We start from the raw sequence: 12,110 nt of genomic DNA, 5'->3' as shown, positions 1-12,110 counted from the left end.
GAGATCAGTGGGTAGTGTATCAGCCTGGCTCAGTGGTAGCGCTATCACCTTTGAGTCAGAAGGTTGTGGTTTCAAGCCTCCATGTCGGGACTTAGAATCACATAGTCTAAGCTGACGCTCCAATGCAGCGCTGGGGGGGTGGGAGTGGGGAGGCGGGTGTTGTATTTTCGGAGGTACCGTCCTTGGGGGTGAGACGTTGGATAAACCAAGGTCCCGTCTGCCTGTTCAGGGGGACGTTAAAAAGATCTCAAGGCGCCATTCAAAAAGAGAAGAGAGTTTCTCTCTCCCGGTGTCCTGGCCAACAACAAAATCCTCCAAATAAATCAGATTTTCTACCACTCATGCAATTCGGACTTTGCGCACATCACATTAAATGTTGTGGGTCCCGACCGTTACCACTTGTGTGAGTTTTACTGTATTACCTGAGCGGGGTATTGCGTTACATATTACAGTATCGTTACTTTAGCCTCGTAGGAAACCCGAGTCGGCCTTGCGTCTCGTCGAGTTAAACCTCTTTCTGCCTTCCACAGGGTGCGAGGATTGCAAGGAGTACCACAACTCTGAGTGTCCCAACCTGGGCCCCCTCGTAACAGTCAGTGACTCCTTCGTCCTGAGCAGAGCACGGTAAGTGCCAAGGCCATCGCTGTCTCTTGGGGCAGGTCTGCCTGTCAGATGTTGCAGGCTACGTGTCCGGGAGCTGGTCAAACCAGTTAGGTAACGATAATGATCTTTGCATTTGATGTAGCACTTTGTCACATGGTTGAGACGTCTCAAAGCGCTTCACAGTGTGTGAAGTGAATTGACTATTTTGTGGGCGAAATGCAGCAGCCAATTGAGCACAACAGTGTCCCACAAAGAGTCGTGGATTGAGTGGCCAAATTATTTTATTTATTTATTGAAGGGATTATTACCCCTGGAAAGCGATCCGTCAATCGACTAACAACTGGGTTATAATAATAAATAATAATAATCCTTGCATTTGATATAGCGCTTTTCACGTCGGGAGGACGTCCCAAAGCGCTTCACAGAACACACTGTAGGGTTCCTACTTATTGCTAGGTAAACAGTGACGTGTGGAGTAAGGAAATTTGCCTAAGGTTTCGCCCCGCCCTGGAATTAAACCCTGGTCCTCTCTCTTGCGAGGCGAGAGCTCTAACCACCAGGCTGTAGGGCTCCACTAGGCTTCGGGGAGTCCTGTAGCATATTTTCAGTGAGTGGCGTGGTATCTGCTGATCCTAAACCCAAAACATTGGGCTCTTTTTTTGTCAACATATAGGTCTTCGTTGCCGCCCAATTTGGAGATCAGGCAGTTGGAGGATGGAAGTCAAGGGGTCTTTGCCCTGTCTCCGCTGGTAAAGCGCACACAGTTTGGACCCTTCGAAGCCAAAAGGGCCAGCAGCCACCCAGAAAAAGAACCGGGGTTTTCTCTAAAGGTAAGTGTACTTCTTCCCACCTTCAGTAGTTGCTGCGTAGAAGAGGAGACACCTTCCTGAGGTGTTCCTCACAGAGCATTTGCTATCTGACCAAGACTGACTGTTTGCCTTCCTCCACCTCTGCCACAATGGCAGCTCTGCCCCTATCTCACACCAAATGGCGCCGAGCCCTTATGAGCACTGAACTCCGTGCCCCCATCACCCCAGTTCTTGCCAGGCTCCATAGGCTCCCTGTTGCAGAAATAATGAATTCCAAGATCCTCCACTCACCTACAAACCTTACAAAACAACTGTTTCTTGTCATCGAGGGCTGCCACTGACCCTTCGTCTCTCTGTCTTGCCTCCGCTTGCCGCCGAATCCTGCTACAGGTTTTCCAGAAGGACGGATCGGTGGTTTACTTTGACAAAGCCAACGAGGAGGACTGCAACTGGATGATATTCGTGCGTCCGGCCACGGACGTGAAGCACCAGAACCTCTCGGCCTATCAGCAGAACGTCGAAGTGTACTTCACAACGTTGCAAGTACGGGAGAGCAATGATTGCTATGTGCGCGTCAGGGATAGCGCTCTCGCCTCCTGAGTCGGAAGGTTTGTGGGTTCAAACCCACCACATCGGGACTTGGAATTGCATAGCCTAAGCTGAGGCTGCAATACGCCGCTGGGGGCGTGTTTGATTGTCGGTAGATGCCGTCCTTCGGCTGACACGTTAAACCGAGGTCCCGTCTGCCTTTTTTCAGGCGGACGTTAAAGATCGCATAATAGTCGGAAAGAGAAGCAAATTTCTCTCTTGCCCGGCCATCCCCCAAATAAAAATGTGATCACTCACTTCACGGCTGTTTGTGGGACGCTGCTGTGCGCAATTGACTGCCGAGTTTTGCCCACAAAATACCCAGTCAAACCACTGTACGCTGTATCCCATGAAGCGCTTTGAGACGTCTCAACGACGTGATAAGGCACTGTATCAATTGCAAGGATTATTATTGTGGGGGGAAATGGGGGGGGGGGTGTCATCTAACCCCAACAGCCAGACCGGACAACTTTCAGACTTCTTTAGTGTATTAAAGGAAATGCTCTCCGCCCACACCCACGCCCACATTGATAACAAAATGCTAATAATCCTAGCATTTCACGTAGCAACATGACACGTTGCTGAACAACCAGGTTCCTATTTACTGCCTGGTAAACACAGGCATGTGGAGCACGGAAATGCCCTGCCCGGGAACCGAAGCCCTGATCCTCTCGCTTGCCAGGTGACCGCGCTAACCACTATGCTACAGGACTATAAATGATTCAATAATAAATATCTTCACTTCTTCCCCCCACCCACCCCACACACACACGCACACACACATACACACACACACACACACACACACACAGGATGTCCAACCTGGCACTGAGCTGCGAGTCTGGTATGCTGCTTTCTACGCCAAAAAGATGGAGAAACCCATCCTGAAACAAGTGTCCAAAGGGGTGAAGGGTAAGCCACCGACCAGGGCCGCTTCTCTCCCTTTCAATTTGTCCCTTACTGCTTTCTGTGGCTCTCCTGTCCTCCTGCGGTGGTGGTGGGGAGTGGGTGGGGAGAGGTCTGTCTGGGAACCTGCCCAGGAATGGGTCATCATTGGCTGGGTGGAGGTGCGGAGGGGCAATGGGAGCCTTGGCGTGGTCTGGAGTGCGCACGGGACAGCATTGGCTTGGGATTGGGTCAGCGTTGTTCTCAAGGGGGTTGGGGGACAGCTCTTGTCTGGAGATGGGTCTGTGGTCTCGTCCGCATGTGGTCGTGCTCCTCCCTATCTCTGGGACAACTTAACACCATACCAACCTGTCCCGCTCCCTCTGCTCGGCGGGCACTGGCTTGCTGCACCACCGGGCCTTCAGCCTTTCTGCCCCTACCCTCTGGAACTCCATCCCCAAATCCCTCCGCCCTGACCTCTCCCTTCCCTCCTTCACGGCCCGTCTCAAGACCTTCCCCATTTGACCGTGCCTTCAACCATGCCCCCACCCCCCTCTTCCTCTACCCTCCACCCCTCTTGATTCCAACCCCCAGCTCAGGTCCAAAGCCAGTGTCTTGGGATGTCCCTACTAACCCCCCCCCCCAATCTGACGTGAATGGCTCTGTACGCATGTTGTAGTCTGGAGAGGGTTGGGAGGCTCTGGCCTGAGGATGGGTGAGTGGTCAGGTCGGGGGTTGGCATTGCATTGGCTGGAGGGGCTGCGGCAACAATCCAGGCTACACTCGACCTGAGCGTCCCCTTGTGTTGGGGGAAGGAGTCACTCGAGTGCGAGCGGAGAAAAGTCATCGCAGTAAAACCTTTTTGATTTGCTTCCCTCTCTTCCCAGACGGGAGCTTGGTGCACATCCAGTGCAAGAACGAAGAGGCCAGGAAGCTTCAGAAAGGTGGCTCCGTGCTACCCTCATGCGACAAGCACAGTGCCTCTGGGCTCCAGTCTCCCTGTGAGTCGCTGCCCCTCATTCAGTCTCAAGTCTATATTTTAAAAATCATTTTTAATAACAATAATAATCCTTGCATTTGATACAGCGCCTTATCACGTTGTTGAGAACGTCTCAAAAGCGCTTCACAGGATATACTGTAAAGTGGATTGACCTGCGTACTTTGTGGGCGAAACGCACCAGCCGACTGCGCGCATACGGTGGTGGATTGAGAGTGGCCCATTTTTTTTTTGAGGAATTATTATCCTCGGAAAGCGATTCGCCAATTGACAAACATCCGGGCTCCTGCTTACTGCTTGATAAACAGAAGCGCGTGGGGAAAGGAAACTTGCCTCAGGTTTTCGCCCGCAAAGCGAACATGCTAACTGCTGGTCTACAGGACTCTACTCCACCAAGATTCTCGGTCTACATATTTTTTTCCGCTTAAACTTTTCCCTCCTTTATCTCTGTCGCTCCACACCTGCCCCGTTCGGCCCTCAACTGTCCTTCATCCACCCCCTCATCTGCGCTATGACTCGCTCCGCCTTTCCCCACCTCCGCAGCTTCGCCCGGCTCCGCCACTGTCTCACACCCCAGGCCACCGAGACCCTCATACACGCATTCAGAGCATCCAGGCTCGACTACGCAAACTCCCTGCTTGTCGGCCTCCCCAACTCCTCCCTCCACTGGCTGCGGGTCATCCAGAACTAACTCTGCAGCCCGTGTCCTCTCCCACACCAGTGCTCCGTGACCCTATCACTCCCATCTTCGCCCAACTCCACTGGATTCCCATCACGCAGAGGATACAGTTCAAGATCCTGTCCCTCACTTTCAAAGCCCTCCGTGGCCTTGCTCCTCCCCTACCAACCTGCCCACTCCCTCCGCTCAGCGGGATTCGGCCTGCTTCACATCTCCCGCCTAGCATCCCCATCCACCACCCACCATTCGCCTTCAGCCTCTTTGCCCCCCACTCTGGAACTCCAACCCACAGTCCCTCCGCCTCACCCACCCCCTCTCTTGCCTTCTTCAAGACCCGTCTCAAGAACCTCCTCGTCGACCATGATTTTGGTCACCCTCCTTCCTTCCCCTGCCCTCCACCTTCCCCGATCAGGACCCCCGGCTTGGGTGCAGATCCCTGACAGTCCAGCACTTTCGGACGTCCTCCCAACGTGAAAGGCGCTGTGTAAATGTAAATGTAACTAAGTGTTGTTGCGTTGTTGGAGGTGCCGACCTGCGGATGAAACTTTAAACCGAGATCCCATAGCACTATTTGAAAAGAGAAGGGAGTCTCTCTCTCTCGGTGTCCTGACCGACAACCCTCCAAATAAAACTTGTCACTCACACCATGACTGTTTGTGGGCCGATGCTGTGCACAAACTGGCGGCTGCATTTCGCCCACAAATACACAGTCACTGCACTTTATCCTGTGAAGCGCTTTGAGACATCTAGGTGACGTGATAAGGCGCCTCATCAAACGCAAGGATTTGTATTAAATCAAGAGGTATTGGAAGAGGAGGGACGTCAAAGGAGGGTGAGCGGGAGAGGGAGTAGAGGAGGGTGGGGGGATTGAGGGAGGGGATGGGGGTTGAAGGAGGGGAGGGGATAGGGGTTAACGGAGGGGAGGGGGTGGGGATTGGAGGAAGAAGGGGAAGCAAGGAGAGTTAGAATTGGGCTGCGTCGCTTAAGCGGCAGAAACGCCAGAGCAGACCTAACCTGATGGTCGTTAAGGCATGGGTTTGTGCCGTTCTGTGGTCCTACGAATGACTCGATTAACGACCTTCTCCCCCCTCCTCCACCTCCCCCCCCATCCTCTTGCAGCTGGAGATCAGGAGAGCAGCGGCCTGCCCGACGGACACCCCTCCCCCCACACCCCTCTCCCCCCCCCCCCCCACCCCCCTCCCCCCCACACCCCCTCCCCCCCACACCCCTCCCCCCCACACCCCCTCCCCCCCCACCCCTCCCCCCCCCCCACCCCTCTCCCCCCCACACCCCCCTCTCCCCCCCACACCCCTCCCAACACCACCAATGCAACATACCTCCCCTCCGGGCCCTCGGATTTTTTGGGGGGTGTTTCTCTCTCTCTCTCTCTCTTTCTTTCTATCTCTTTTCTCTCTCTCTCCCCCCCCCCCCCGGATCCCCTGCTCGTTGTTGTCGTCGTCGTCGCTGCTGCTGTCGTCGTTGTTGTCGTCGTCGTTGTCGTTGGGGTTTTTTTTCTCTCTCTCCGTCGATTAATTAATAAATATTGTAGAAAGAAAAGGAGAGGAGAGAGGGAGAGGAGAGAAGGAAAAAATGGTTCGATTTTCTGCCGAGAAGTCCTGGCTCCGGGTTCCGTCTGCGACGCGCTCCGATCCGCTCCGATCCGGAACCTCCTCTTCCCCCCCTCCCCGACCCCCTCTCTCTGGCTCTCTCTCTCTCTCGCTACTGCGCAAGAGCGGAACCATCACTCGAACAGCCTCACGGGAATTGTTGTTCTCTCCCCCCCCCCCTCTCCTCTCGCTCCTTCTCTCTCTCAACTGCGCAAGAGCGGAACCATCACTCGAACAGCCTCACGGGAATTGTAGTTCTCTCCACTCCTCCCCCCCCCCCCCCCAACCCCTCCATTGCCCATGCGCGGCCCGAAAGGCCCGGGTTCCAAACCGGCTGGCGCCCCATGCCGGCGGCCCGCGGGCCGCGTCCGGCCCCGGCGCTCGCTTCGCCCTAATATGACGCTACTAATCCTGGCATTATCGGACGGCATTATCTGGCATTATCTGACGTCTTCTTTTCACGTCTTCTCGACGTCCCGGAGGCCCCTCGCAGGATAGGCTGCACAGTGAATTGACCGGATATTTTGTGGGCGGAACGCGGCAGCCAATCGCGCGCGGCAGCGTCCCCGCAAACAGCCGTGGATTGAAGATGACCAATTTATCATTATTTTTTGTTTTTGGAGGGATTATTATTAGGTGTGTGGCGTAATAATAATAATAATAATAATCCTTGCATTTGATATAGCGCTTTTCACGTCGGGAGGACGTCCCAAAGCGCTTCACAGAACACACTGTAAAGTGAATTGACTGTATATTTGTGGGCGAACGCGGTAGCCAATTGCGCACAGCAATGTCCCACAAACAGTCGTAGATTGAAGATGACCAATTTATTATTGTTTTTGGTTTTGGAGGGATTATTATTAGGCTCTGTGTGGAGTAAGGAAACTTGCCCAAGGTTTCGCCCTCTGCCTGGAATTGAACCCAGGTCTCTCACTCGCAAAGCGAGTGCTCTAACCACTGAGCTACAGGACTCCACATTCGTGCGTCCCGAGACCGTTTCCGACCTATAGATAATACATAGCTTATTATTATTATTATTCCTGTAGCGAGTGGTTAGAGCACTCGCCGAATCGCGAGCGAGAGGGACCGGGACGGGGGGGGGGGGGTGGGTTTCGATTCCCAGGGAGGGCGAAACAAAACGGGCACGTTGCCTTTACTCCACACGCCTCTGTTTACCTGGGAATGAGTAGGAACTCGGTTGTGAGTCGATTGGCGGATCACTTTTCCGGGGGGGGGGGGTAATAATTCCTTCAAAAAAATGTAATAGTAAATTGGTCACTAAATCCACGACTGTTTGTGGGACCACTGCTGTGCGCGCGTTTCACCCATTGATTACGTGCCCGGGGTGCGGGTGGGGGGGGGCGGGGGAGCATTTTGAGACGAGCCGGGGGAGAGGGAGGTGACCAAGCAAATAAGATAAGGTGCGAGGGAGGGCGTACCTTCTTACTGCTGGGTAAACAACAACAACAACAACAACAACTTGCACGTGGTCATTTAAAGGGAAGACGGCACAGCCCGGCCCGGCCCGGCCCATGGGCAGGACTGGGAAGGATCGACCAGTCAGTGGGGGGCAATCAGTCCCAATCAGTCCAGTTAACCCGGGTAGGATGGTCCGAGCTGGACGAGCAGCGGGAAAGCTTACCCCAGTCAGCGATATCAATAAGACGCTACGTGGTCTTAGCTGGTTAGACTCCAGCAGTCCCCACCCCACACCCCCCCCCACCCCACCACCACCACCACCACGGCACACACTGGGGTACCCCCGAGCCCACAAGCCAAAGTCGGTCGGGTTTTGCTCGCCTGCAGCTTCACGCTTAGAGATGCGTCATTCGCCCCATCGAGCCCGCACTGGCTCCGAGAGCAAGGAGACCGCTTTGCCCCGCCGCCCCCGCCTTGCGTGGCTCGCCTCCGAGTCAGACGGTCGGGGGTTGAAGTTCCCACCTCGGGACTTGGAATCACAGAGTCTAAGCTGACGCTCCAACGCAGTACTCGAGAGTGCGTCGGAGGTGCCGACCTTCGGATGAGACGTTAAACCGAGGTCCCGTCTGTGCCTGTTCAGGTGGATGTTAAATAGTAACGACAACAACATATTACACCAACTTCTCCCCCACCCCGCCCGCCCGCCACCCCGGTTGTGGGGCCTCACACACACTCGCTCACTCCCACTCCCCCTTAGCTCCCACTGAGGCATTCCCACTTGCTCCCACACGCTCACATTTGCGCACTTGCTCGTATACAACAAGATTACATTTGTATAGCGCCTTTCACGTCAGGATGGCATGGTCGAAGAGGAGGGTTTTGAGGCGGGACTTGAAGGAGGCTAAGGAGGGGGCGAGGCGGAGTGACTGGGGGATGGAATTCCAGAGGTTGGGGGCAGAGTGGCTGAAGGCTCTCCTGCCAATGGTGGGGCGGGTGGGGCAGGGGACGTGGAGCAGGCCAGAGCCGGCTGAGCGGAGGGAGCGGGTGGGTTAGTAGGGGGTTAGGGTCGCAGAGGTAGGGTGGGGCGAGGCCATGGACGGTTTTGTAGGTGAGGACCAGGATCTTGAACTGGATCCTCTGAAGGATAGGGAGCCAGTGGAGTCAGGCGAGAGTGGGGGAGATGGGGTCACGGAGTTTGGTGCGGGAGAGGACACGGGCTGCAGAGTTCAGGATTATCTGCAGCCTGTGGAGGGAGGAGTTGGGAAGGCCAACAAGTGGGACGTTTGCATAGTCGAACCTGGAGGTGATGAAGGCATGAACAAGAGTTTCAGTGGCCTGAGGGGTGAGGTAGTGGCGGAGTCGGGCGATGTTACGGAGGTGAGGGAAGGCAGAGCGGGTCATGGCTTGGATGTGGGGAAGAAAAGACATTTGGGTGTTCGAACAAGACACTGAGGTCCCTGACTGGCTGGTGAGTTGTAGTGTGCAACCATGGAGGCTGATGCTGCCAGAGCCTGAGATGCTGAGGCGGTGGCGCGAGACGATCAGGAGGGCCTCAGTCTTGTTCACATTCAACTGTAGGAAGTTTACCATCATCCAGGACTTGATGTCCGACAGGTAGTCTGTCAGGACAGCGGTGGTCCTGGAGTTGAGGGTGGAGGCAGAAGGATAGAGTTGGGTGTCATCTGCATACATGTGGAAGTTGACCCCATGTCTGCGGATGATGGCATCAAGGGGGAGCGTGTAGGTATTAAAGAGGAGAGGGCCAAGGACAGAGCCCTGGGGGACACCAGACGTGACAGTGCGGGGGCTGGAGGAGAAACCGTTAGAGGCAACAAAGTGGAGACGGTGAGAGAGACAGGACTCGAACCAGACAAGGGCAGGTCCGCGAAGATTGAGTAAGGCGGTGTATGAAGATGGAGTGGTCGACAGTGGCGAAGGCGGCAGAGAGGTCGAGGAGGACAAGGAAGCAGAGGGAGCCCTGATCACAGACACGTGCGTTCACGCTCACTCCGTCTGGCTCACTCATAGTCGCTCGCTCTGAACACTTGTTCACACTTGCTTACACACACACCCACACACACACATAGAGTGGGGCTGGTCGCAGCCTCTGTCAACCTCCTCTCCCCCCTCTCTCTCTCCCCCCACCCCCCACCCCCACCCCGGCTCTCTCTCCCCTCCGCACTCTCTGCCCCCCCCCAGTTCCCTCCTCTTCATAACTTACCCTGTGTGAATATGCTGTACAAATGTAATCTTGTTGTTGTTGTTGTTGTTGCGCAGCACCTTTGACGTCGGGAGAAAGTGAAAGGCACAATCAAAAGGGAGGGGAGGAACAGAGGCGAAAGAAAGACAAAAAAAGATCACAGACACGCACATCATTTCATTGCATATTTATTGCATTAGATTCAGGAATTAAGACAATAGTTTCACATATTGGTTTTGTACAGGCACTATATACACGATAAAGGCAGATGGTCACATCAGTGTTTAGTTAATTAAGAGAGCATTTTGCATGCAAGTGTTTCATTCAACAATAAGTTAAGTGTGCAATCGGCTTCCTGGCTCAGTTTCCATTATAACATTATACATCTTAATAAGCTTCACGGAGTGGTAGTGGAGGGTGGGGTGGGGGGGGGGGGGGGGGGGGGAGAAGGGGAGGCGATTTAGGGTTAGGGGAGGAAGAGAAGGTCCTCAATCATGAGATGACCCTCATGTACAATCATTGTGCCCGTTAACAGAAAGTACAGCAAAAAAAAGACACACACAATTCATCCTATGAGCTGCCTAGGTATCAATTGCATTTTTTTCTTTTAATATTTAATAAAAAAAGTAAACTTTTTAAGTGAAGAAATGATTAGTATTCAGTTTCAACAGCGGCGCACGTTCCCCTTTTTACCTCTTTGGTCGTAGGTTCAGTATCCTGGGGAGATTTGGGTTGAATGTGCCAATTTTGAGTCAATGAGGTCCCCATCCAACGGAACTCAACCCAACCCAATCCCAGTCCAATGGTTAAGATCCAGTATCATTTGACTTCCCCTTCCCTCACCCCACCAAAAGGATAAAAGTTTTTTTTAATTTCCCATGATGGTGAGTTAGTTTGGAGAGACAGAGGGTAGGGGGGGGTGCAAAAAAAGACAAGTATTCTTGTAAACAGCTTCCCTCATTCCCAAAGTAGGGGAGGGGAGGGAGAGTGCATTGGATACCCAACACACCTTTGCTCTGGATTGGCGATAGACAAAGCGTGTACTGAAAAACAAGGGAGAGACAAACAAGGGTCTCTCTCTCCCTCTGTCCAGTTTACTCCTGATTGGCAGGACTTTCACACTCGATAACTTTACAGCTTATAAAAAAAAGGAAGAAAATTTCAGAGGAGCTACCGTATGTAGCTGGAAGCATGTAGAGAAAGAACAGCTTCATTGAACCCTCCCTCCAACACACACACACGCGCAACCCCTTTAATTAACCCGAGGGAGAGGACAGAGAGCAGAGAAGAAAAATAGTGAGAAAGCAAAACAGTCATTTCAAACCAACTGAAAATTCACAGCGCTTATTAACAGTGTCGCCTTGCAGATAAACACACTGTTCGGAAATACAGCCACAGGTACTTAATCCGTTCTGGTGTCCCTTGTGCAAGATGGGGTGCATCCTTGATTTTATATATAACACACACCATATAAAAATCAAAGGAACACACGCCGCATCTATCTTAGGCGCAAAAGAAAACGATTTCCTCTTTGTTTAGTTGTTATCTGCTCTTGTGTTCACCTCCCACGCTCCGCCCCTCCAAAATTGGGGGGGGGGGTGGGAAACACAGACACAAGCTAGTGACGCGACAAGAACAAGGAACAGGAAAAAGGACATGTAATAATAATAATAATAATCCTTCCATTTGATATAGTGCCTTATCAGGTCATTGAGACGTCCCAAAGCGCTTCACAAATATATACTGTAAAGTGGAAATGACTGTGGATTTTGTCAGCGAAACACGGCAGCCAATTGCGCTCAGCAGTCATGGAGCGAGTGATCAAATTATCATTATTAAGGCCGGGGTTTAAACCCTTTGTGCCCCAACAACCAACCAAAATTAAGCCTGGAATGAAGATAAGGCAGGCTATCACAAATGGCTATTAATTACTGGTCGGTGATCAGCAGTCATGGCCGGTAGGGAAGAAGGAGGTAGAGTTTAATCACATCAGTTTATTATAATTAATGGACCGGAGCAAACAAAGTAATGTAGGATTTTGAATGGACGGGTCATCTGGGGTAACAAATGACCACAGTCTCTCTTTCCCTTCCATCGCCTCCCCGTACCCATCACCTTATGGCTTGAGCGAGTCCTCGTGTGTCAAGGCTTCAGTGATCTGACCAGCAATTTGCAGCGAGGACAAGGGAAAGGGGAGGAACGCAGAGAAGGGAAAGCAGTGAAACTTGAGCCATTCATGAATTTACCTGCTCTTTCGTTTCCCCGCAAGGAGTCTACTGTACACAAATTGATACAGGATGCCTTGAAGACTTTGGCACAGCGC

The 12,110-nt window shown here is 52.9% G+C and overlaps 1 protein-coding gene across 1 annotated transcript; it reads left to right on the top strand.

Annotated features, from left to right (window-relative positions):
• Positions 1 to 373: 373 nt before the first annotated feature.
• Positions 374 to 5,718, top strand: LOC121848852 (PR domain zinc finger protein 15-like; the record flags this gene model as incomplete). The annotated part of the gene is made up of 7 exons (XM_042333998.1): positions 374 to 431; positions 531 to 624; positions 1,277 to 1,433; positions 1,803 to 1,955; positions 2,813 to 2,912; positions 3,773 to 3,886; positions 5,681 to 5,718. Coding segments are annotated over exons 1-7 (714 nt in total), but the record flags the coding sequence as incomplete, so codon positions are not given.
• Between the last annotated feature and the right edge of the window lie 6,392 nt (positions 5,719 to 12,110).

This window comes from Callorhinchus milii, unplaced genomic scaffold (genome assembly GCF_018977255.1).
Source record: "Callorhinchus milii isolate IMCB2004 unplaced genomic scaffold, IMCB_Cmil_1.0 Scaffold4, whole genome shotgun sequence".
In the NCBI taxonomy this organism is placed as follows: Eukaryota; Metazoa; Chordata; class Chondrichthyes; order Chimaeriformes; family Callorhinchidae; genus Callorhinchus; species Callorhinchus milii.
This window is presented reverse-complemented; position numbering and strand designations above follow the sequence as displayed.